We start from the raw sequence: 24,077 nt of genomic DNA on the forward strand, positions 1-24,077 counted from the left end.
CACACTACGGCACTTCACTTCTGAAGTATCATATTTCAGCCACAAATATGCTATGCAAACTGCATTTTAGAAATTTCTGATGATTAGTTGAATGCTTTGTGCATGCTGCTTAGTTGAGAAATTACTAACAAACTGAACTAAACAAATAAAGAAAACATTTCCAGTAAAATGAAATCTGCATTACCTAGCATTCATTAATATGGTAACATCCAGTCTATGATCTATGCACAAAACACATTAGCATAACTTGAAAATATATGTTTGCCATTAGGACAAACGTTGCTAGTATATGCTATATTTGGATGTGTAGCTACCACTATGGTTTTCTAATCAACTCCATTCAAGTAAATGCCAGACTAACATGGGAAACACTTTATTAAAAGTAAAAGTAAATGACACAGCAAACAGATTAGGAAAACTAATTGATATATTAAACTTCAAAATAAATAATTGACATGTAATATGCACTGTGGTAAATTCCACAGTTCATCATAACACAAAACCATAAGTTCCAGGTTGCCAAAAACGATGGCACATTATGAAGTTCTTGCCATCCAGGGTTTTGTTACATGAAATTTGTTTATTCCAAGCAATAAAAACCGCTTTAAATGTCTAACGTTTCAGAATGTTATTCCAGAGGTCAAATTTTAAATGTTAATGCCTTATGATCATTTTTCCCTACATACTCCAGTAAAATTTAATTCATCCTTAAAATTCTTAAGCAATTTCTAACTGTGAATCAAGCAAGTTATCACTGTGCAAGAATAGATAAAACTGGTTTAAAAATTTCAACATTGTGAAATATACAGATTAAAAACAGGTTTAAAAATATCGGATTAAAACTGAAGTGTGGAAATGATACATTGCTATCAAAATATATCACATACACAGATGCACACAAGAAAACACTTCAAAGTGCTGAGACCATGCATTTATTAAAGTCTTCATACTTAAATGCAGTAATATTGTAATTTTTCAACAGTGAATATTCAACATACTACAGTGCCTAACCATTTTGCTGTTTCTTTTGTTACACAAAGACAGAACCCAATTATGTACAAAAATGTACACAATATCTTTCAATAGATATTTTCCAAGATGCACCATTGTAGTCAATCTTAAATTTCTGCTTTCAATAAAGGGTCCTTGTGCTGTTTACATTCAGAGGTTTTGAAAGTACTACTTATTAAAATCATGCAAAAAACATAGCTGTTTAAATTACACAGATACAGTAGATGCATGCAATGATATCACAGTTACAAATAGCATTATAAAGCAACACCCATCTTATTTCTTTGAATGACAAAGAGACTCAAAAAGTTGTCATATTGTTTCCAAAAGTGTTTCTTTAAGAAAAACAAGATCACTGCACAATAAACCTTACACTTTGTTCTGCTGTAGAGCAGTTTTCATCAGTAAAAAGTGGCACAGGAAGTTATACTGAAAGCAGGTATTTTGCATTAAAACATTCATTAATTAAATGCTGCCAAATATTTCACTTTGCAGAACAAATCTCAATGTTAATACACTTAGTAAAAGTAACAGCAATTTATTAAACATTTACTGTATATTAGTGCTTTCTGTACCATTGTGGACAGCAAACTACAGTATCAAACAACTTCAATCTATTATCTACAGCAAGTGTAATAGGTGTAATACCTCAACTTTCTGGCTCAGACTCTGCCCACTTTGATAGTTTAAGAGGAAATCTACTGAAAATCACTACTCTGCCTTTCTGCTCTGAACAGAGTAGCAACTTTGTGACAAATCCTTTAGAAAACTGAAATCCAAACTGAAAATTTAGTTCTGGAACTGAAAAAACATTAAGCGTTTTCTAGCTTTTTAATACAGCAAGCGCAGATGAAAATGAAATAAATCTATCAATCTGCAGTTTGTAATCAGTCTTCATGGATAATGGATAGATAAATGATTCTGTATTATACACTATTTCATGAACAGATAATTCAAAAAAACATTTAAGTACCCACAGTAAATATATTATTACTGTCAATTCCAGAACAAGATGTATCAACCTGACGAAGCATTAGTCAGTACAGATTTAGTTACTCTGGAGCCATCTACTGTTCATAGCAATCTTGAGATACAACAATACCCTTTGCTCATTACCATGTAACAAGCACCAGAGTAAGTGCACGGATTGGCTTTAGGCAAGGGTTATGTTACAAAAGAGGTAAGCACCAGTTCCATTGATAAAGTGTTCAACACATTGCTCATGGTTAAGGTAGTACTGATCAACATCAAACCAACTTAGAGTGATTTTGCTGTATCTTGCTTGCTAATAAGAACTTCCAAAAGCCTGACTCTGGCTTTTATGCGTTTATATTCTCTGTACTCTTCAATCATTGGAGTACGATCTTCTTTCTGTACATTCCTAGAATATTCAAGCATATATGAGATTCAATTGTAACTCGCATTCCAATTTTATTTATTAGTGACAATTAATTTACAATTTGTGCTCATAAATTAAACTCGATTCCAATTATCTTAACATACATGCTATAAAACGTTCTAAAATGTTCATTCAGATAACAACCTAATTTATGTATAAAATCTTACTTTATCTGTATGACTGGTCCAAATTTACATTGCATACTGAAGTGAACGAAGGCATGTGCAAATTAGTGTGCTAAAAGTCATTTTATACTGTAAACTTTATACTCGAAACCAAAACACTGATGAGAGAGCTAATACAATACATGGACTATCCACCATATTCAAAGCCATGCTATGCTACAATCAGGTGTAGAATGTTAACATGTAGTGGGGAGTGAGAGCAAGAGCAAAAGAAAAGGTGGGGTGGTGTGAATGGGTGAATAAAAAGCTTTTTCTCAATGCATGTTCTTACAATTAAAAAAAGAACACAAACAAACCTTCCATTTTTTTTATAGAACTTTTCTTCAAACTCACGCAGTGTCTTACGTAATTTCTTTCTGTCATCTCTTGCTTTCCATAGCTGTTCAAGCAGTTCTGGCCTAAAACAACCAAAAACAATAAACTTAAAAATATGTAATTAACTGTAGGAAGCTATATGAAAAAACATGCTCAAATACCAATAACAGCTGAATATGCCAGCCAGCCGCCCAAATAATAAATTAAACAATCTATGTGGGCGGCACGGTGGCACAGTGGTTAGCACTGCTGCCTCACAGCGCCAGAGACCCGGGTTCAATTCCCGCCTCAGGCGACTGACTGTGTGGAGTTTGCACGTTCTCCCCGTGTCTGCGTGGGTTTCCTCCGGGTGCTCTGGTTTCCTCCCACAATCCAAAGATGTGCAGGTCAGGTGAATTGGCCATGCTAAATTGCCCATAGTGTTAGGTAAGGGGTAGATGTAGGGGTATGGGTGGGTTGCACTTCGACGGGGTGGTGTGGACTTATTGGGCCGAAGGGCCTGTTTCCACACTGTAAGTAATCTAATTTAAAAATACATACCTGGTTCATATACATATCCATTTATTTTTTGATAGAGACACAAAATTACATATTAATATTGGCATTGAGTCTCCACTTTAAGTGCATTTAGTGATCCAGACAGTGTCAAAAATTGCAGCCATTTTGAGCAGTGTTTATTTTCCCTCAAACTTATTGCATACAATCAAATGTGAAATACAAGCAGGGTAATTTGTAAAAAAAGATTGGCTTAAAAAATTGATATGTTGAGTTGTACTCTGGTGCAGCTCAGTTGATACAGCCAAAAATAGTTTTTAATCACAAAAAGCAAGCATGGCAGTTAGCATCTTGTTCACTTGGAGTAATCAAACTTTAAAATTACTGAACATGATCCAAAAATAGAGAATAATTTTCGCTATAGACCACAGATCAGCAATCACTCTTTTAGTTATGAAAAATCATTCAAATGTTTTCAACTTATGCATGTATACCTGCAACCAGAAGAATCTGTCTAAATTTTAGCGGTTAAAGCAACAAAAAAAAAAAGAGTAAAATTAGCAGAAACTTAATGATTGATTCATTGTGGAAGTGTGCCCATTTTGTGGGGAGGACACTCTTCAAGAATGACATATTCTAAAACAAGCAAATAAATTATGTTGAACTAAATTCAACATAAAACTTGCAAACTTTGCACCGACTGCATGAACTGTGCCAAGAAGTAGAGTAGAAACTCTATCCCTTTGGCTTCACTGTTTCAATGTAGTCCACTGCTCCTGTGGAATGAACTAGGACCTGAATTTTCTGATTGTCAGATATCGTTTCTGCAGTGTAGGTGGGAGTTGCATGACAAGACCCTGTGGAATCCCCAAAGTAGCAAATTTAGAAAATTTCCTAGGAAATTGAATATTCTGATGGGCAATTCCCCTGTGCCTGAACTCTCCAAAGTATCCATTTAAATGAGACACTTTTCGATTCTGCTTCAGTTAAGTTAATTACCCAGGATAAGTTTGAAGATTAAATACTTAATCATTACCCTGGAGTTAAAACTAAGTTGATCCCAAAAACCTACCACCTCCATTAATGCATTCAGAACTTAATACCAACACCACCACCACTCCTCCCCCTGCAGGACCTGAACATCTCCCCAGGGATCCAACATTTACTAATCTCTGGATTAACCACCCAGATTCACTTCCCTGACAACATTCTCTCTTTTGTGCCAGATCCACTACAACTTGCCCACGAACCCCCTCTACCAATGTATCAGATATGCATTTCAATCTACCCCTAAATACTCCACAACTTATCTGGCACTACCACGTGGCACCATAACCTTGCACCTGTCTTATGTAATTAATCTTTCACAGGAGATGTGAAACTGGCTGCATTACTGGAATTTTTTTAAAAAACCCACAGATTCTGGCAATTACTGCCATGAATAGGGGACATGGTTTACGGGGTTTGCCTTACCCCAACTATTTTGCATTAGGAGGATATAGCTAGATTTAAAGTACACTCCATTTTCTGAAGGAGCCATGATCAGAATCACCTGCCAGAATGGCAGAGCTCTATTTTAACAGTAAAAAGTTGGAATGCACTAGCAATTGGTGATTGCCATTTCTCAGAAAATCCAGTCCAATACATTAATTTTACTTATATAGGTGATAAGATAAAATTACTCTAAGAACTTCATTCAATGATCATTTGAGGATTTATTATTCAAAATAGAAATTACCATTTTTCAATTGGAATAAGGGACTGCAAGAGTCTTGGAGTATTCCACAGGATTAAAATATGCTTAATTAATTTCAGCAGCAAATGGAGCATAACCTTGACAATGGCAGTGTAAAAGCACAGAATGTAAAATGAAAATGATTATAAACACAGTAGATAATTGGGCATGTTTAATCATTTTCCATAAACAGCTTGCCAAATACTGCTAAAACGGAGACAGCCCTCTAATAATTTGAATTCAATCTCAGTTTCAAGTAATGATACTCAAATCATCTGGTGTACAAACACACAAAAACAGCACATCAAGTCCACAGGAAGGTCACAGAATGTATAAAATGAAACTTCTGGCCTTGGCACCCTCCCTCTCAGACACATTTATTTTTGGATTATTAAGTATTAGTGGTTTAAAATGTTAGTTTTCAAAATTGAAATTGGATAGGAAACCAGATTAAATTACGTATCAGACATAACACCATAACAACTTTGTTTCTCTTTCTGGCAACAACAGTGAGTGCAATGAAGGGACAAATGGAACAAGCATGAAATGTGCACTATCTAGAGCAAATGTAAGGATCAAATCATACTGAAGACCTTCAATCGACACAGACTTCCCACACAATTTTATTTCTATGTTTTAGTCACACTTGTTGGTCGAGTTTATAATAAATATTTATTTCAGCATTTATAACAACGATGGTCTTTGTGATCATATCACATTGTAATTACATTCGCATGCAAATAGTGGCGCTCTAGCACCACTGATAAAGAGACTGTAGGCAGAGGAATGACATGCTTGTAAGTAATGTGGGTTTAGAATCAGGGTGGGACAAGATCATGAAAACGTAACTGAGAAATTCAATGCTTTGAAAACAGTCAACTATTATAGATCAATAAAGTCAAATTTGTTATTTGCGGAATAATATACAACATCTAAACGTTTAATAAATTTATGGAGCGTATGGAGGGAGGCCAGTGTGAATTAAACCCATGTGAAAAGGTGATAAAACCATGAATACAAACATCAGAAGCAGTAGTAGAGGTGGAAGCAAATTATTAAACAATGAGATGAGCAAGTTCAGTTCTGGACTTTTAAAACCTAGGCTATCCATACAGAGAAAAACAACTCAGAAAACTTTGCAACCCACCCAGGATAAAAAAAATAGAATATTAAGAGTGTTAGGACTGGAAGAGATAAAACGAATTCAAGTAGATATAGGTATGGACTGAATATGGGCCCACACTTGGCAAACGGTACTCAACTTTAGGAAAGTTGAATAAATACACATGGGCAGGGCTAATACTAAGAAAAATGGCACTACAGGGTCACAAATCTGAAACAACTGATGAGAGAGACACCAAGATATTACAGTTCATAACTCATTAAAAGGTTCATGAGCAATGCTTTAAAGATACTTATGAACGGAATAGAGTTCTAGACTGCATCCATTTAATTAAAATAGTACAAAAGAAAATTCGGCATGAATTAAGATGGTGCTTTTATTTTGAATCAACAATAATGTGTATTAGTAAATCAGTCAATTTGCCTAGAGGACCACAGAAAAATTACATTTAAATTCAGAAGAATGTTTCTTTCTCATTAAGACTTTTGGTGCAAGACTAATTCATTCTCTCCTCTCTCAACAACTAAAGACAAAAAAAGACTTGATGCTCAAATATTTCAATCATTATACTTACATTGATGCAGCATGCATGCTTGATACCCCTAAGTCAAGACTCAGCCTTACTGAAGTCTCTTTTACAGTTGATGCAATTGTATTGTGATCATTATCCAACTGATCTAAAAAGTTCCGAGCATGTAAGTCTGGCCTTAGGGTAAGGGTGAAGTCTGCTGTTACATTACAGTCATCCTCATCCTCCTCCTCTTCCTAAAAAACAAAAACAAAGAAAGCTGCAAGCCTGTACTGTATGATCAATGTCCATGAATAAAATACTGTTAAATTCATATTAAATTTCTAAAGATTTAGGTCAGTCACATAACACATTTATTTCATGACTAAGATAATAACAAGGATAGCAATAAGCCACAAAATCAATCTTTTTGCTACACTGCTCCTGTAATGATGAGCAATATATGATAATAATCAATGAGCTCCTGTAAATAACAATGCAAGTTAATTGGTCAAAGCAAGTGAGCAGCAACTTCCTTTTAACAACTCCTTCCACAATAAAATGAATTTGTGTTCTTTTGTTCAGCTGGGCAGTGGGTGATGGTGGAGAGGTGGGAAAGAAAGAACAAACATAGAATAACTTTTATTCCCAAGATTTCAGAAACCAAATTCCAATTCTTTCAGTTTGGTAGTCTGCCTGAAAGAAATGATTGATTCAAGATCACATCAACCACTAAGAAATGCCAAAACAAAAGCATTTAACTGACAGGACAGGTATTTGACACATTTGGAGCCATGAGTAAGCATCACATGGAATAACAGCTACTACTGGATTTATGTTCTTTTGTTTGGAAACACCTGTCAGTTGAGGTTCTGACTTCAGCCTCAAGTAACACCTGTGCTGTTCTCCACAGAATATTACAGATGTCGAGGCCTAGAATAGAAGAAATTTCTGGCAAAAGCATACATCTCAGTCATTTTTGTTGTATTATATATACCAGACATGAAAGTACTACTGTGAATAATCTGTTTCTCATTTAGTATTACACCATACTGCATTTACAGTTTATTAACAACCTCCAATTCAACTACTAGTTACACCAACTAGCAGTATTTCTAAACAAGAATTAAATAGCAAACATGTAATTTATTTTCGTAACTTGGTATATAATTGTTTCTTCAAACACTTTTAAACTGAACTTTAATAGGTATTATAGAACTAACAATAAAATGTTCAATGAAATTTCATAAACTGCCACTCAACCAAAAGTAGCTTGAAATATTAGAAATACAAATGAAACCTTACTTTTACTTCTTCAAAGAAGTGAGCCGTTTCACCTTCAATGATTGGCTGTAATGTCTGGCCACGGCGTTTGGTTGATGGAGAGCCCTGGAAGAAATTGGTGAAAAAGATCATTGTTATCCTGCCTTGTTGAAGACTCGATAGTAAGAATGGACCTAGTGGCAGTTCTCTCCTTGTCATTTTGAGATTATAATTCAGAAAACTGATTCCACTTGACTTTGATAACATCTCCAAAACTTAATGAATCATGTGTTCAGAAATTGTATGTTACGAAGCTGTAAGTAAAGGTGACAAGAATTCAAACTGCTTTTATTCCTGCAGATCTCTAATTAATACAAAATGTCAGATTACCAATTCCAGAATGGAGGAAAATTGATTCACAAGACATTGAGAAAACCTGATCTGAGAGAACTGGCCACTACCTTTCCATTGTTTCAACAGTTTTAAAAACCTAAAGATCTCCTCTGATTGTTGACTTAGGTCATCTCCCATAGCCACTTCGGCATCTCTTCAAAATAAAAACCCAGAACAAAATAACCTTTTTAAAATGACAGCATTGTCACTCTGTGTAACACATAAGGATTGGAGGAATAGAGATAGGGTATCTTTCAGTCACTGCTGGAAAGTTATCACTGAAAATAGAGATAATTATTGTGCTTGTACTACTGTATTATACAATTTTCTTACTTGTTTGAAATGCATTGCGCTACACATCCAACCTAGTTTTATTGGCTTTATACACTGCTGCTGATCTTGTTTAGGAGTAAAACAAATGTTCCTTTCTCAGCTAACATTCTTGATTCCTTTACAATAATAGCTTGCTATTTACTTTTCTAGTCTTTACTGTCTTTTCTTTCTTTTGGGCAACTGATTATTAATTTAATTGAGATGGTGTATGGAAACCTGCAGTTTTAAAAGGCTTGTATATGACATATCCCTTTCACCACAAGTGAAACTAAACTTCTCAGAAAAAGAGTCAAGTCTTCACTGAAGTTAGTTGTTTGAGAATAAAAGGGCAAGAAAAAGATCGAATTGGAGGTGACGGATTTCAGTCTGTATTGCGTTGCAGAACATAGACAAAATTCCTTGTGCTCAGGAGAAGCAAGCAGAGCTCTATAAAAGGTCAGTTGCAGTTCAACAGTGAGCAAATCCCTGGAGCACTTCATGAAACAATGTGCAAACAGGTTAAAAGGGACTGATACCTAAAAGCAGTGCAAATAGCTTAAGCATTCTAAAGAGTGGAGCTTTTGAATCAGGAGACAGAGAAACCAGTGTTGTTGATTGCTTGGGAGAAAAGCAACTCAAAAAAATGCCATCAGCACCGATCCAAGGTGGACAGACTTTGCAGTCAGTATTAACCACAGTTGGGGACCTCCACAGAATAAATCCATCAGTTAAAGTGATGTGAGGGCCAAATCCAATGAGTGGAAGTAATGAAGGATGCCATTCTCTGGATGTACACTTTGAAAGACGGAGACAACAAATGCTGCTACATCTGTCCTGGGGCAATGCTGAAAACTTGAGAATAATTGTTTTGTCATATCAATTATTTCGGATGAGTTATTAAATTTGTTTCTGGGATGTGAATGTTGCTGGCTAGACCAGCATTTATTCACTCCACCCAACTCACGCAAATTGACCTGAAGATGGTGACAAGCTACCTTCATGAACCACTAAAGTCCACTTGCATGTACATCCACAGAGCTGTTATGGAGGATTCTAAGAGTTTGAACCAGCAACAGTGAAGTAACAGCAAGGTAGTTCCAAGTCAGGATGGTTTATGACTTGGAGAAGAACTTGCAACTGGTGGTAATTCCCTGCATTTTTTGCTCACATATTTCAAGATGGTAGTCGTCATGGATTTAAAAGATGCCAAAGGAGCTTTGTTGCAATGCACCTTTAGATGGTGTGCACAAATACTATGGTGTGGTGGCAGTGACAGGACTGATGTTAAGGTGGTAAGTGAGTGCCAATCATGCAGGCTGCTTTGCCATGGATGGTGTTGAGTTTCTTGAGATCTGTTGGAGCAATTATGAGGAGAGCATTTTATTGTTTTGTGGATGGTGAACAGACATTGGGAGACATGTGGTCAGTTACTAGTTTCCAGAATTTCCAGTCTGTAATTTGGGTCTTATAGCTACAGTATTTATATGGCTAGTCCAGTTCAGTTCCTGGTCAAAATGGTAATTCCCCACCTACCCTGGATTATAGGTAGGAAGGAATTCAGCACTGAATTTCAAGGAAAAAAATTATTACATTCTCTCTTATTTGAGGAACCTTGCTTGGCATTTGTGTGGTATAAAACATTATTGACCTGGATGTTGTCTCGATCTTGCTGCATCTGGACAATGGCTACTTTAGCAAGCAACACTGAACAATGTTCCCTGATGAATGCACACTTTCCACATCAGACCTTGATACAGGAAAGAACATCTATGAAGTAGTTGGTCAGGACTAAAATATTTGCCTGAAGAACTCCTGCAGTAATGTCCTGGATAATTGACCTCCAACCACTATAACCATCTTACTTAGTGCTAAGTAGGATTGCATACAGCAGAGAATTTTGCCCAACTTGCACAACCTCCTGATATCAGACTTGATTAAATGTTGCCCTTGATGTCAAGGAAACTTGACAAAGTATGCTATCAAGGAGCCCTAGCAACTTCTACGTTCCTATTGAAGTGTGACTTGCCTGGTAATGCATGCTTAGTTTTATCTTGATTTTGAATTTGAATGTTACAGTAACTGTGTTAAAAAGTGAAGTCTGGCAAATTAAATCCTGCTGCCAGGATTGTTTGGAGATTCCTTTCTTTTAAAGGTTAATGGTCTCCATGGGAATCATAACACAGACCAGATGGCTAACAAGTTCTTGCAGTTATACCGTATCCTAGATTTGCCAGGAAGAATAGGAAGGATTGAGGGGGAAGCAAAAAAGAAATGGTTGTCTGTCTTCATAGATATAGCATCTATAGTGCAGACTACTGAAATCTCTTAAGGTATTGGATTTACGAAGAGCTGAGAAGAAAAAACCTGATCCATTAAAAGTTTAAAGCCATTAGTTCTGTCTGACTTGAAATCCTGAACAATTTTACTCAACATTTGCAAGAGAAGGAGCCTGAACCACTGAAAACTATCGACTTGCAAGTGCACCCTTTGGATTTATAACAATTGAATGTTCCAGTGCCTAGATTCCCAAGGTGCAAAGAAGAAACTCATGTGTAAAGCTAGAAGTACAAACAAAGCAGACAAATTTCTGCATCAATACTGGCCACTGAAAAGAAAAGTAATCCTATTCCTTTCCGTTCATCTAAAACAAATTGGACATCCAATCATTTGCACTTTCAATAGTTCACATTTAATAGAGACGGTTAACTGTGCATACTGCTGAAGCCAGCTGTAAGGTAAATATGTTTGATGTCAGAAGAATCAATTATAAAGGAATATTTCAGTCACAAAGCAGTTGCCCATGACCACACTTTTGTAAGACGTCATGAGCTAGTGGCACTCCCTCATTTACAAGAATACTAGCAAAATAAAACTGCACTGAACAATGCCAAATGTGTGATAAAGCTGCCTTTGCTTCCTCAAAGATTGATGTGTAACTGTGAAGCTAATCAAATTTGCAATTCTGTACCATCTCAAGCAACCACAAGAAAAACTATATTTGCAGACTACAATCTGCTGACAATCAGCTTTCCTTTCTAACCAGAGTGAGATAATCTTGTGACAGAGATACAGTTGAAACAAAAAGCACGAGAATACTACAACCAAATTTGGAATGAGTTCAAAAACAAAGGCTATAATGTTGCCGTTATCAGTTTGTGAGAAAGGCCTAGGACACTGGAAGCAAATCCTATAACTGGCTGTGCGGTTGACTGTTGGGCTGAAAAGGACTTGGACTTATGCATCTTCCTTTGCAATACTAGCTCTACCTCACATCCAACACATTCCATTCTTCCAGTGCATGTTAACATCAATCTGAAACGGTGCAAGGTCTTACGGCAGGGACAGATTTTTAATTGGAACTCATCTGGGTCTGTATGTAGGTCAGATGATCTAAAAACATTGAGGCAGTGTACTGGAAGGATGGAATGTGTTGGATGTGAGGTAGAGCTAGTATTGCAAAGGAAGATGCATAAGTCCAAGTCCTTTTCAGCTCAACAATCAGTCACAGAGCCAGTTATAGGATTTGCTTCAATCTCCTACCAGATGCCAAACCAACCTTCAGATTGTATAATTCCACCATTATTAACAGATTGGCTACTTCCAAATCCACCATCACTTATGGCTTTCATTATCTCAGTCCATCTACTGCCAAAACCATCACTCACACATTTGCTACCTCTACACAAGACCATTCCATTATTGTCCTCACATGTGGTCCCACCTCTTGCACTTTGTGAACGTCAATATACCCAAATTTCTAGCTACCTATCTCATCAGTCACCATATCCCAGTGACCCATCATCCTTGAACTCAAGCATCACTCTGTCTCGAGCACTGAACATATTCATATTAAAGTTTTCATCTTTGCAATCAAATCCATAGTAAAACCTTTTTCCATCCCTCCTTGCAACCCCCTCCATCTTTACATCTCCAAGCCTGGTAATCCTGCAACTGTGGTCTGCTGTCCACTGCTTTCATCCCAGCACTGACAACCATGCCTCCATTGTCTATACCTCAATCTCTGGAAGTCCTTTCTTGCCTCATTTACATCCTTTAAGACACTTTAAAGTCTACTTCTTTGAACAAGTATTTGGTCACTTATATTGAAGTCTTCTTCTCTGGCTCATCTGTCAAATTTTGTTTGACTACGCAGCAATGACGTGCCAGGAGATATATTATTGTGTTAAAGGAACTGTATAAAATGCAAAATTGTGTTAATTTGATTACTTTGTGGGAGCTTCACACTTACAATAACTGGTGTTGCACTTGCTTTGGCCAACATCTGTTTCACAAGGCGATATCGATCATATAATGGTTTCACTAGCTGCTTTTCTTCCCTTGTTACCTGGAAAATTAGTCAGGTTACATTAATTATGAAGTGCTAAGCAGGATAGCAAATTGGACATTAATGTATTCTCTTACAGGACAATTATTGACAGAACTGCTTTTATAAATAGTTTTATTGTCTCAATGTCTCCATCAAAAAAATTAATGCATGGAATAATGAGTTATTACATTGACGTTACAGTTTAAAAAAACAGATTTGTTTTATGGCTTTCTCCATTTACTTGTAACTTTAGACTATTACCTCCTATCAATAATTCCTGATTTTGACTTCCAGAAAATATTTACAAACCATTTTACCTTCACTTTGGGAATCTTTGATGCTTCCAGGATCACATTTTTAAAAAAAAAAGTGAGGACTGACTTCCAAAGTTTTTAATTGTAATTTGTCAGTATTAGTCAATGTTAAGATGCTTCCTCTTCCACTCTTCAAAGGTAATAATTGTACATCACACAAAATTCTGAGTCATTTTTATGGATTAACAGATTAAAAATATAAATACTTGCCACGCATGAACAAACATCAATATGAACACTCATTAGTGGATTCTGGATCAGTGGTGCTGGAAGAGTACAGCAATTCAGGCAGCATCCGAGGAGCTTCGAAATCGACGTTTCGGGCAAAAGCCCTTCATCAGGAATAAAGGCAGAAAGCCTGAAGCGTGGAGAGATCAGCTAGAGGAGGGTGGGGGTGGGGATAGAGTAGCATAGAGTACAATAGGTCAGTGGGGGAGGAGATGAAGGTGATAGGTCAGGGATGAGAGGGTGGAGTGGATAGGTGGAAAAGGAGCTGGCAGGTCGGACAAGTCCGGACAAGTCAAGGGGACAGTTTTGCTGGAGGTTAGAAACTAGGATGAGGTGGGGGAAGGGGAAATGAGGAAGCTGTTGAAATCCACATTGATGCCCTGGGGTTGAAGTGTTCCGAGGCGGAAGATGAGGCGTTCTTCTTCCACACGTCTGGTGGTGAGGGAGCAGCGGTGGAGGAGGCCCAGCACCTCCATATCCTCGGCAGAGTGGGAGGGGGAGTTGAAATGTTGAGCCACGGGGCGGTTTGGTTGATTGGTGCGGGTGTCTCGGAGATGTTCCCTAAAGCGCTCTGCTAGGAGGCGCCCAGTCTCCCCAATGTAGAGGAGACCGCATCGGGAGCAACGGACACAATAAATGATATTAGTGGATGTGCAGGTAAAACTGATGAATGTGGAAGGCTCCTTTAGGACCTTGGATGGAGGTGATGGAGGTGGTGTGGGCACAGGTTTTACAGTTCCTGCGGTGACAGGGGAAAGTGCCAGGATGGGAGGGTGGCTCGTAGGGGGGCGTGGACCTGACCAGGTAGTCACGGAGGGAACGATCTTTGCGGAAGGCGGAGAGGGGTGGGGAGGGAAATATATCCCTGGTGATGGGGTCTGTTTGGAGGTGGCCGAAATGTCGGCGGATGATTTGGTTTATGCGGAGGTTGGTAGGGTGGAAGGTGAGCACCAGGGGCATTCTGTCCTTGTTATGGTTGGAGGGGTTGGGTCTGAGGGCGGAGGTGCGGGATGTGGATGAGGTGCGTTGGAGGGCATCTTTAACCACGGGGGAAGGGAAATTGCGGTCTCTAAAGAAGGAGGCCATCTGGTGTGTTCTATGGTGGAACTGCTCCTCCTGGGAGCAGATACGGTGGAGGCGGAGGAATTGGGAATACGGGATGGCATTTTTGCAGGAGGTAGGGTGGGAAGAGGTGTAATCCAGGTAGCTGTGGGAGTCGGTGGGTTTGTAAAAAATATCAGTGTCAAGTCGGTCGCCACTGATGGAGATGGAGAGGTCCAGGAAGGGGAGGGAGGTGTCAGAGATGGTCCAGGTAAATTTAAGGTCAGGGTGGAATGTGTTGGTGAAGTTGATGAATTGCTCAACCTCCTCGCGGGAGCACGAGGTGGCACCAATGCAGTCATCAATGTAGCAGAGGAAGAGGTGGGGAGTGGTGCCGGTGTAATTACGCAAGATCAACTGCTCTACGTAGCCAACAAAGAGACAGGCATAGCTGGGGCCCATACGTGTGCCCATGGCTACCTCTTTGGTCTGGAGGAAGTGGGAGGATTCAAAGGAGAAATTGTTAAGGGTGAGGACCAGTTCGGCCAAACGAATGAGTGTGTCGGTGGAGGGGTACTGTTGGGAACGTCTGGAGAGGAAAAAACGGAGGGCTTGGAGGCCCTGGTCGTGGCAGATGGAGGTGTAGAGGGATTGGATATCCATGGTGAAGATGAGGCGTTGGGGGCCGGGGAAACGGAAGTGTTGGAGGAGGTGGAGGGCGTGGGTGGTGTCTCGAACGTATGTGGGGAGTTCCTGGACTAGGGGGGGATAGGACAGTGTCGAGGTAGGTAGAGATGAGTTCAGTGGGGCAGGAGCATGCTGAGACAATGGGTCGGCCAGGGTGGTCAGGATTGTGGATCTTGGGAATGAGGTAGAACCGGGCAGTGCGGGGTTCCCGGACTATGAGGTTGGAAGCTGTGGGTGGGAGATCTCCTGAGGTGATGAGGTTCTGTATGGTCTGGGAGATGATGGTTTGGTGATGGGGGGTGTGGTCATGGTCAAGGGGGCGGTAGGAAGAGGTGTCCTCGAGTTGGCGTTTGGCTTCAGCGATGTAGAGGTCAGTGCGCCAGACTACCACTGCGCCCCTTTGTCTGCTGGCTTGATGGTGAGGTCAGGATTGGAGCAGAGGGATTGGAGGGCTGCGCGTTGTGAGGGTGAGAGGTTGGAGTGGGGGATCGACAGGTTGAGGCGGTTAATGTCCCGGCGGCAGTTGGAAATGAAGAGGTCGAGGGCAGGTAATAGGCCAGCACGGGGTGTCCAGTGGATGCAGTGTGTTGGAGGTGGGTGAAGGGGTCCTCGGAAGATGGGTGGGAATCCTGATTGTGAAAGTAAGCTCGGAGGCGGAGGCGACGGAAGAATTGTTCGATGTCACGGCGTGTATTAAATTCATTGATGCGTGGACGGAGGGGAACGAAGGTGAGTCCTTTGCTGAGGACTGATCGTTCGTCCTCAGTGAGGGGGAGGTCTGGAGGGATGGTGAAAACTCGGCATTGCTGGGAGCTGTTGTGGGTGTAGAGCTGGGAGTGGGGTCGGAGCCAGTACCTGGAGTGGGTGTGATGGTGGGGGGAATGGGGGTAGAGTCATGAGCATGGGTAGTGTTCCCCTCGGGGTTCTGGGGGGGGTGGGGGGCGTGTCAGCAGAATGCAGGTGAGTGGCGCTGGTGGGGGCGGAAGTGGTGGCAGACACGGCAGTAGGGGTGGCGGAAGTGGCAGACACACTCATTAGTGGGTTTGCACTCTCCCATCAGCTCCATCATATTTTACTTAACTGCACCAAATTCACTCCTTACTTGATAAAAGACTTTTATTTTTATCTTTAAGTGTATAAAATAATTAATGCAATGCTTACCATTTAAGTTTAGATTTCAAACAAGTCAATAATTATGCTTGATCAATAATTTCTAAAAATAGATAAAAGTAAATATACCGGATGTCCATGAATACTCTCAAAGTATAACAAGCTCTTCTGAAGGGCTATCTTCTCTGCTGTTAAATGATTTTGACGCATTTCCTGTGAATTAGATGGATTCATTCCAAATGTAAGTGAAATAACATTGGTAACACACAATATTCCTATTTATAACAGGTAGATTTGCAAAGACGAAATCTCTCATTTCCCCCACCATGGCTATTAGACAGAGTCTACAGCAGTGTCCTATAGGACTTGGCTATCTTGTCAGTAGGTTGCTATTGAGACATTCTTGGTAATGGACCTAAAGTACTCCTCCCAGAATAGATCTCGGACCTTTGCCATTTTCAGTGCTTCTTCCAAGTGATGTATAAAACGTACTGATTCTATAGCTGAGGGGTGCAGTGGGTAATAATTAGCAGAAAGTTTTCTTGCCATGTTTGACTTGATACATGAGACTTCATGAGGTCCAAGGTAATGTTAAGCAACTTCAAGGCAAATCTCTTACGTTTGTGTATCACTATGCCATCAACTCTGGTAGGTTTGTCCTGCCAATGGGTCAAGACATACCCAGGGATGGCACTGGTCACTTCTTTCACACCAAACCAAACTTATGTCTATAGAACAGCTTTCCCAGTCTTGGCGTAAGCCTCCAAGAGTTACTAAGGTAGATTAACAGATTTGTTTTTGTGCCTAGGTCAATGACTTTATAGCAGTTCTATATAATAGAGTAGTCTTTTCAAAGATCAAATAATTCAATCATGTGTCTAGGTCTGGAGTGATGCTTGGGCCAGACCAGCTAAATGACAACAAATTTCCTTCCATTCAAGAACGAGATGGACATTTACACCAGTTAGCAACAGTTTCATGATCACCATGATGATGATGATCTTTTTATTTCAAATTTTAATTCCAGATTTATTAATTGAATGTAAATTCAATCAGCTGCCTTGATCAGAGTTGCACTAGTGGCTTTGGCCTCTGAAGTATTAGTCACATGTCATTACCATAATGCCACCTCTGCTATCTAGACAGTACCTTAATATCTTCAGGCCAGTCTTCCTCGGCTCGTTTTTCTTTAAGTCTTTTTAAGATAGTTTCCAGTGTTGCTTCCTTAGATGGCTTTTTTTCTTTCTCTAATGTTTCTTTCGATTCATCTCTTTGTTCATGTTCCAAACAGGAGCCAAAGCTCTTTGGAAGAGTATTGCTCCGTGGGCGTATTACAGGTAGAACTTCCAAATCATTTTCTGAAGTTTTATATTTTACCTCTGCAATGGAAGTAGAAACAAAAATACATTGCTCAAATGGATGTTTATATATGCAGCTATTATTCAAATTGCATCAAGTTCCAATTCATAGCAGCTATTGCATCAAGTTCACTAAGAATTTTCAATTTGATTAATTAAAACACAACTTTAATCAAATAATTAATTTCATGGAAGAGATAGGGCTTGCAATCCTAGTAGGTCATCAAGATTCTTCTTCTTACATCATTAGCTTAATTATTTTGTATTGTAAATGTGACCATATTGATTTGATAAAATTTTAGACTTTGCATAATAAATGCAACTTTGTCCAAAGTGGCTCTCACAGCAAGATGAATCGTACATTAAATTTACAAAGGTGAAAACAGAGTTAGAAATAACAGCTATTTCAATGAAAGTGGGACAGAATAGCAAGAGAAGAGAGAAACAAAAACAAAAGAGAGGATAAGTGGACAAGTCACATAAATGCTAGATATATAGAATACAACTTATAGCGAGGCTGGTAGGACAAAGAAAATGGCCATTCAGAATGGAAGCTTCAAAACATGGCAGGAAAGCAATGCATGAATATTTTCTGGAGGAATGGCTGCTAAATGTTTAAGATAAGGGAAAGACAAAGAAGTTAACAATTGAAGGCTCAGGGAGAAGAAGTATAGTATGTAGGTCTTTCATACATAATCATAGATGAAGATGGTATGAGAAGTTTTACTAATTATCATTTCCTATGCAGTTTTATAATTAACTTTTTTTCCCATTCATGTTATTGTTACAATGCTTTAAGTTCCCTATTTGTTTCAGAGCCCCTCTCAGCGCAAGAATCCAATTACATTTGCATATCCATAAGTATGCTATTTCACCAAATTACATGTTTTCAGTTCTCCAGATGACAAAGTTAATGGGTCTTTAACACCTCCTGTCCCTCTACTTAAATGTTTACATTCAGACCATGACCTTCAATGTCCATATCCGATTTTCTCCTTTTCACCCCCATCTGAATCTCTAAACTCAGATTCAAACATCTCCTACATTACACCGTCAGCTCAATTGCCCTAACACATCCACAACGTATTATTAAGAAACAAATAGCAGGACATTTAAAGTCATATAGCATGGAAACAGATCCTTCATTCCAACTAGTCCAAGCCGACAATGTTCCCAAAATAAACTAGTCCCACTTGCCTGTGTATGGACCCTACCCCTCCAAACCGTTCTTATTCATTTACCTGTCCAAATGTCATTTAAATTTTTTAACTATACCTGCATCAATTGCTTCCTCTGGCAGTTCATTCCACAACAAACCACCGTGTAAAACGTTTGCCCCTCACATCCTTCTTAAACTTTTCTCCTCTCACTTTAATAATATGCTCCTTAGGTTTGAATCCCACACCCTAGCAGGGACCCTTGCTTTTCACATTATCTATGCCCCTCATGATTTTATAAATAAAAGGTCGTCCTTTAACCTCCTATGCTCCAGTGGAAAAAGACCCAGACTCTCCTTTCATTCAAATCCTCCATTCCTGGCAAATCTTTTCTGAATCTTCTCCAGCTCAATAATATTGTTCCTAGAGCAGGGCGACCAGAACTGCACACAATGCTCCAGAAGAGACCTCACCAATGTCTGGTAGAACCTCAACATGTCCCAATCCTTATATTCAAAAGTCTGAGCAAAGAAGACAAGCATCCTAAACGCCTTCTTAACCACCCTGTCTACCTGTGATGCAAATTTCAAAGAATTATATACCTGAACCCCTAGGTCGCTGTTCTATCCATGGCCATACCATTAATTGTATAAACCTTGCCCTTGTTCTGTTTTACCAAAATGCAATACCTCACATTTATCCAAATTAAATTCCATTTGCCACTCCTCTCTTTGTAATCTTAGATAACCTTCTTCGCTGTACATATAACCACCAACTTTGGTGTCATTCACAAACTTACTAATTGTGTCTTCATTTCTACTTCGAAAAGCTTAACACAAAGAGTCAACATAGCTTTGTGGAAAGAAAATTATGTTTAACAAACTAATTACAGTTCTTGGAGGGTTTAAGCAGCACAATTGATAACGGAACTAGTAGATATGATGTATTTGGTTTTCCAGAAGACATTCAATAAGATATTGCAAAAATATTACTGCATAAGAAAGCTATCAGCATGGATTGAAAATTAATCAACATACAGAGAATTGGGATTACTGGATCTTTTACAGGTTGGAAACATGCAACTAGTGGACTGCCGCAAAGAACAGTCCTTGGGCTTCAATTACTATCTATACCTACGATTTGGAAGAGGAAATACAGTGTAATGCATCCAAATTTGCTGACAATACTAAAATTAGTGGGCGGCACGGTGGCACAGTGGTCAGCACTGCTGCCTCACAGCGCCAGAGACCCGGGTTCAATTTCCACCTCAGGCGACTGACTGTGTGGGGTTTGCACATTCTCCCTGTGTCTGCGTGGGTTTCCTCCGGGTGCTCCGGTTTCCTCCCACAGTCCAAAAATGTGCAGGTCAGGCGAACTGGCCATGCTAAATTGCCCGTAGTGTTAGGTGCAGGGGTAAATGTAGGGGAATGGGTCTGGGTGGGTTGAACTTCGGCGGGTCGGTGTGGACTTGTTGGGCCGAAGGGCCTGTTTCCACACTAAGTAATCTAATCTAAAATAGGTGAAAAGGCACACGATGACGACATAAGGAATCGGCAAGAGGACATGGATAGGTAAAGCAAATGGACAAAAAGTTAGCAGATAGAGTTCAATGTAGCAAAGTGCAACAGGGCAGCAAAGTAGTTCAGTGGTTTGGATAGCACAGCTGGCTCGCAGTGCCAGGGACCCAAGTTCAATGCCAGCCTCGCATGACTGTGTGGAGTTTGCACATTCTCCCCATGTCCGCATGAGTTTCCTCCCACAATCCAAAGATGTGCAGGCTCGTTAAATTGCCCATCATGTTCAGAGATGTGTAGGTTAGGTGCATTAGTCAGGGCTAAATGTAGAGGAAGAGGATAGCGGAACAGGTCTGAGTGGGTTACTCTTCAAAGGGTCAGTGTGGAATTGTTGGGCCAAATGGCCTATTTCCATACTGTAGGAATTCTATTCTGTTACTCACTTTGAGGAGAAAGTCTGCTTTTTGATTCTATTACTTAAATAGAGACTCCAAAAAAGTGCAGAGTATTATTCTGCACGAAAGGCAAAAAGTTAAAGTTAGAGTGCAGATACAGCAAGTAATTAAGGCAGCAAATGGAATTTTCATATTTATTGCTAAGGGCTTGGAGTTTAAAAATAGGAAAGCCTTGTAGCAGGTGTGTAGGATGTAAGGTGAGGCTGTACCTGGAGTACTATGTACAGTTTTGGTTCATGTGTTTTAAAAAAGTTGAAAGTAAAACTAAGATTGTTCTGTTCATGTTATTGGCTTGAACTAGTTAGCGACAGCATTTTTCTTCCATCAGTAAACATTTTATCCTTTAAATTATAATTCTCCAATCACTAGCTGAAAGTATAAGTTCAATAACAGTAAAAGGACAGTTATTTCTGATAGCAGTATATTTTAAGCACTGTTATCAGTGTTGAGGCATCAATTTACAAGTCAGTGTAAAGATCACGATTTTATTATCTGCATTTTTGGCTATGGACTGAAATTGGAAAAGGGCTGTTTTAAAACCAAGGAATTGCTGCAATTTATATAAAAAAAGTTTACTCTGGATTTCAGTAACTCGTGTTTACTCTGCTTTTTCGTTCAAAGTGGGAAAGACCGTTTGGTGATATGTTGACACCAAGGATGCGTACAAAGTAAGATTTGGTGATAGCAGATTGCAGGTTGCTGATTGGTTGATGACAAGATTATGGATGACAAAGGCCATCTGCCTGACAACAACAAGCTGATTGGCTCCTAGATGTTTGAACAGCTCAAGAATGTGCATGATATTAGCAGAAGCCTTTGGGCTGCTGCAAACAACAGATGATGTACCTTCTTCTCCAGTAAAATACTTAAAGCAGAAGAAAGGCAGGTTATTTTCCCCTTACCAGTTGCTATAAGCTGTCCCTTTAATCAATAACTAAGAGACTTTGTAGTTAGTGCAAAATAATCTGTGTGTCCTCAACGAAGTGAAGACAGCCTGAAGAGGAAAGAGTGAAGAACAGAAATTCTCAGCAACCAAAAGGATTATATCAGAAAACTCGGTGGGCTGGGGACCTTTAAGAGAGAGCAGATAAAAGTCAACCAAATTGCTGCTGCTCTGGAGTCAAGTATAAGAAAGATAGGTAAGGGTGGCAATTTTCCTTCCCTCAAAGGCATTAGTGAACCAGATGGACGTAATTTACAAAAACGGACAGTGGCTAGTTTTAATTCTAGATGTTTTTAAATTTTAAAAAGCCACAATTTCACAAAAATGGAGTTCCCTTCAATTTCCAGCTTGCATATTATAATAGTAATATTAACTTGCAAAGTAACAAATACATACAAACGTTATACATTACAAAATTTAAATTGGACCGGTACCTTTTAACTGCTTGCGTAACTTGACCAGTTCATTCATCCATTTCAAAACCTTTGGATTTGCTACTTTGTCACTGTGGGATGGCTGTTAATATAACGAAAAAACCCTTTTAAATGCTAGATGCATCAAACAAAGTGTGAATTTTCCAAAATAACCAGTGCTCAAAAGTTTAAGTTGCTAACTCATTATTTTGTCTTTTAAATAGCATCATCACATTGACAAACCTTTCCTTCTATTAAGAGAAATGTGGAAAGGAGGAGGAATGCTACCTTATCAGGAGGTGTTAGCTTTACTTTTCCAGGACTAAACACTTGACTCAGATCTCCATCTACAGTCCTCACCTTCTCCTCAGTTTTGGAATTCAATTCCACAAATGTAGCCAAGATGCTAGAAAAGCACTTTTCAACCAATGGTGGGATAAAAGGCATGTGAACATACCATAGTCCAGAGTCAGAGAAACTTAAATGGGCTTCTGAGAGTTTGTTGGCTAAAAGGACAGTGCAGATGTAAGGTGCGTGTCAAGATGATGTGCTAAATCAAACACTAAATTTAAAGTTATTGGAAACCTTCATTGATCAGACTTTTAAAAACAAGTCTATAATGGAAACAGAGAAAAAGTGACAAATAAGTTGTCCAAAATTAATTTGCATCTTTGAAGCTGCATCACACCCAATGAAGATGTAGTGTCTATTGAGATCTGAACAGAGACAATTGCAAAGAAGTATAAACTACTCTTTCCCAACCCATCAAGATGCAGGATGGATCATTCAAAAGTTTGTTGCTGTAACTTTAATCACCTCTGCAATCACAACAAAGAGGAAGCTGGCCAGACATTAGCTGATCAACTGTTTGAGAATATATAACCAACAATACTGTAAATGGTGAATGGAAAAGCCCGAGGGAAAATTGATGTACAGAGAGATCTGGGTGTCAGATGTACCCTGAAGGTGGCAACACAGGTTGATAAGTAGTCAAGGAGGCATATGGCATGCTTTCCTTAATGAGATGGGATATTGAGTACAAGAGTTGGCAGGTCATGTTACAGTTGTACAGGACTTTGGCTCGGCCATATTTGGAATATTGCATACAGTTCTAGTCGCCACATTACCAAAATGGATGCTTTTGAGAGGGTGCAGAGGAGGTTCACCAGGATGTTGCCTGGTATGGAAGGTGCTCGTTATGAAGAGAGGTTAAGAAGATTAGGAATATTCCTGATAAAGAGCTTATGCTCGAAACGAGATTCTCCTGCTTCCCAGATACTGCCAGACAAGCTGTGCTTTTCCAGCACCACACTCTTCAACTCTGATCTCCAGCATCTGCAGCCCTCATTTTCTCCTAGATTAGGATTATTTTCATTAGAAAGACAGTGATTGAGGGGGGATCCTGATTGAGGTCTACAAAATCATGAGAGGCATAGACAGGGTGGATAGCAAGAAGCTTTTTCCCCCACAGTGGGGCACTCAATTACTAGGGGTCACGAGTTCAAGTGAAGGAATAAGTTTCAGGGAGGTATGCATGGAAAGTTCTTTACACAGAGGGTAATGGGTGCCTGCAACGCATTGCCAGTGGAGGTGGTAGAAGTGGGCACAATAGCATCATTTAAGATGTATCTGGGCAGATACATGAATGGGCAGAGAGCAGAGGGATACAGATCCTTGGAAAATAGGTGACAGGTTTAGATGGAGGGTCTGAATCAGTGCAGGTTTGGAGGGCCAAAAGGCCTGTTCCTGTGCTGCAATTTTCTTTTTCTTTAACATGGAGGGGGGACAGTT

At 39.3% G+C, this 24,077-nt stretch overlaps 1 protein-coding gene across 4 annotated transcripts in view; it reads right to left on the bottom strand.

Annotated features, from left to right (window-relative positions):
- Positions 1-357: 357 nt before the first annotated feature.
- Positions 358-24,077, bottom strand: part of LOC122556631 (protein FAM13B-like) — a 113,846-nt gene continuing 90,126 nt past the window's right edge. For all 4 annotated transcript variants that reach the window (XM_043703563.2, XM_043703564.2, XM_087995328.1 and 1 more), the window contains 8 exons: positions 22,308-22,389; positions 17,596-17,825; positions 16,576-16,659; positions 12,989-13,084; positions 8,077-8,160; positions 6,838-7,028; positions 2,892-2,993; positions 358-2,392 (listed from right to left, as the gene is read on the bottom strand). In XM_043703563.2, the coding sequence (XP_043559498.1) occupies positions 2,269-2,392; positions 2,892-2,993; positions 6,838-7,028; positions 8,077-8,160; positions 12,989-13,084; positions 16,576-16,659; positions 17,596-17,825; positions 22,308-22,389 (993 nt within the window). In that variant the 3' untranslated portion in view covers positions 358-2,268. The remainder of the gene's footprint in view (positions 2,393-2,891; positions 2,994-6,837; positions 7,029-8,076; positions 8,161-12,988; positions 13,085-16,575; positions 16,660-17,595; positions 17,826-22,307; positions 22,390-24,077) is intronic.

This window comes from Chiloscyllium plagiosum, unplaced genomic scaffold, assembly GCF_037043375.1.
Source record: "Chiloscyllium plagiosum isolate Xiang-an unplaced genomic scaffold, Cpla_swu_hap1 HiC_scaffold_16, whole genome shotgun sequence".
In the NCBI taxonomy this organism is placed as follows: Eukaryota; Metazoa; Chordata; class Chondrichthyes; order Orectolobiformes; family Hemiscylliidae; genus Chiloscyllium; species Chiloscyllium plagiosum.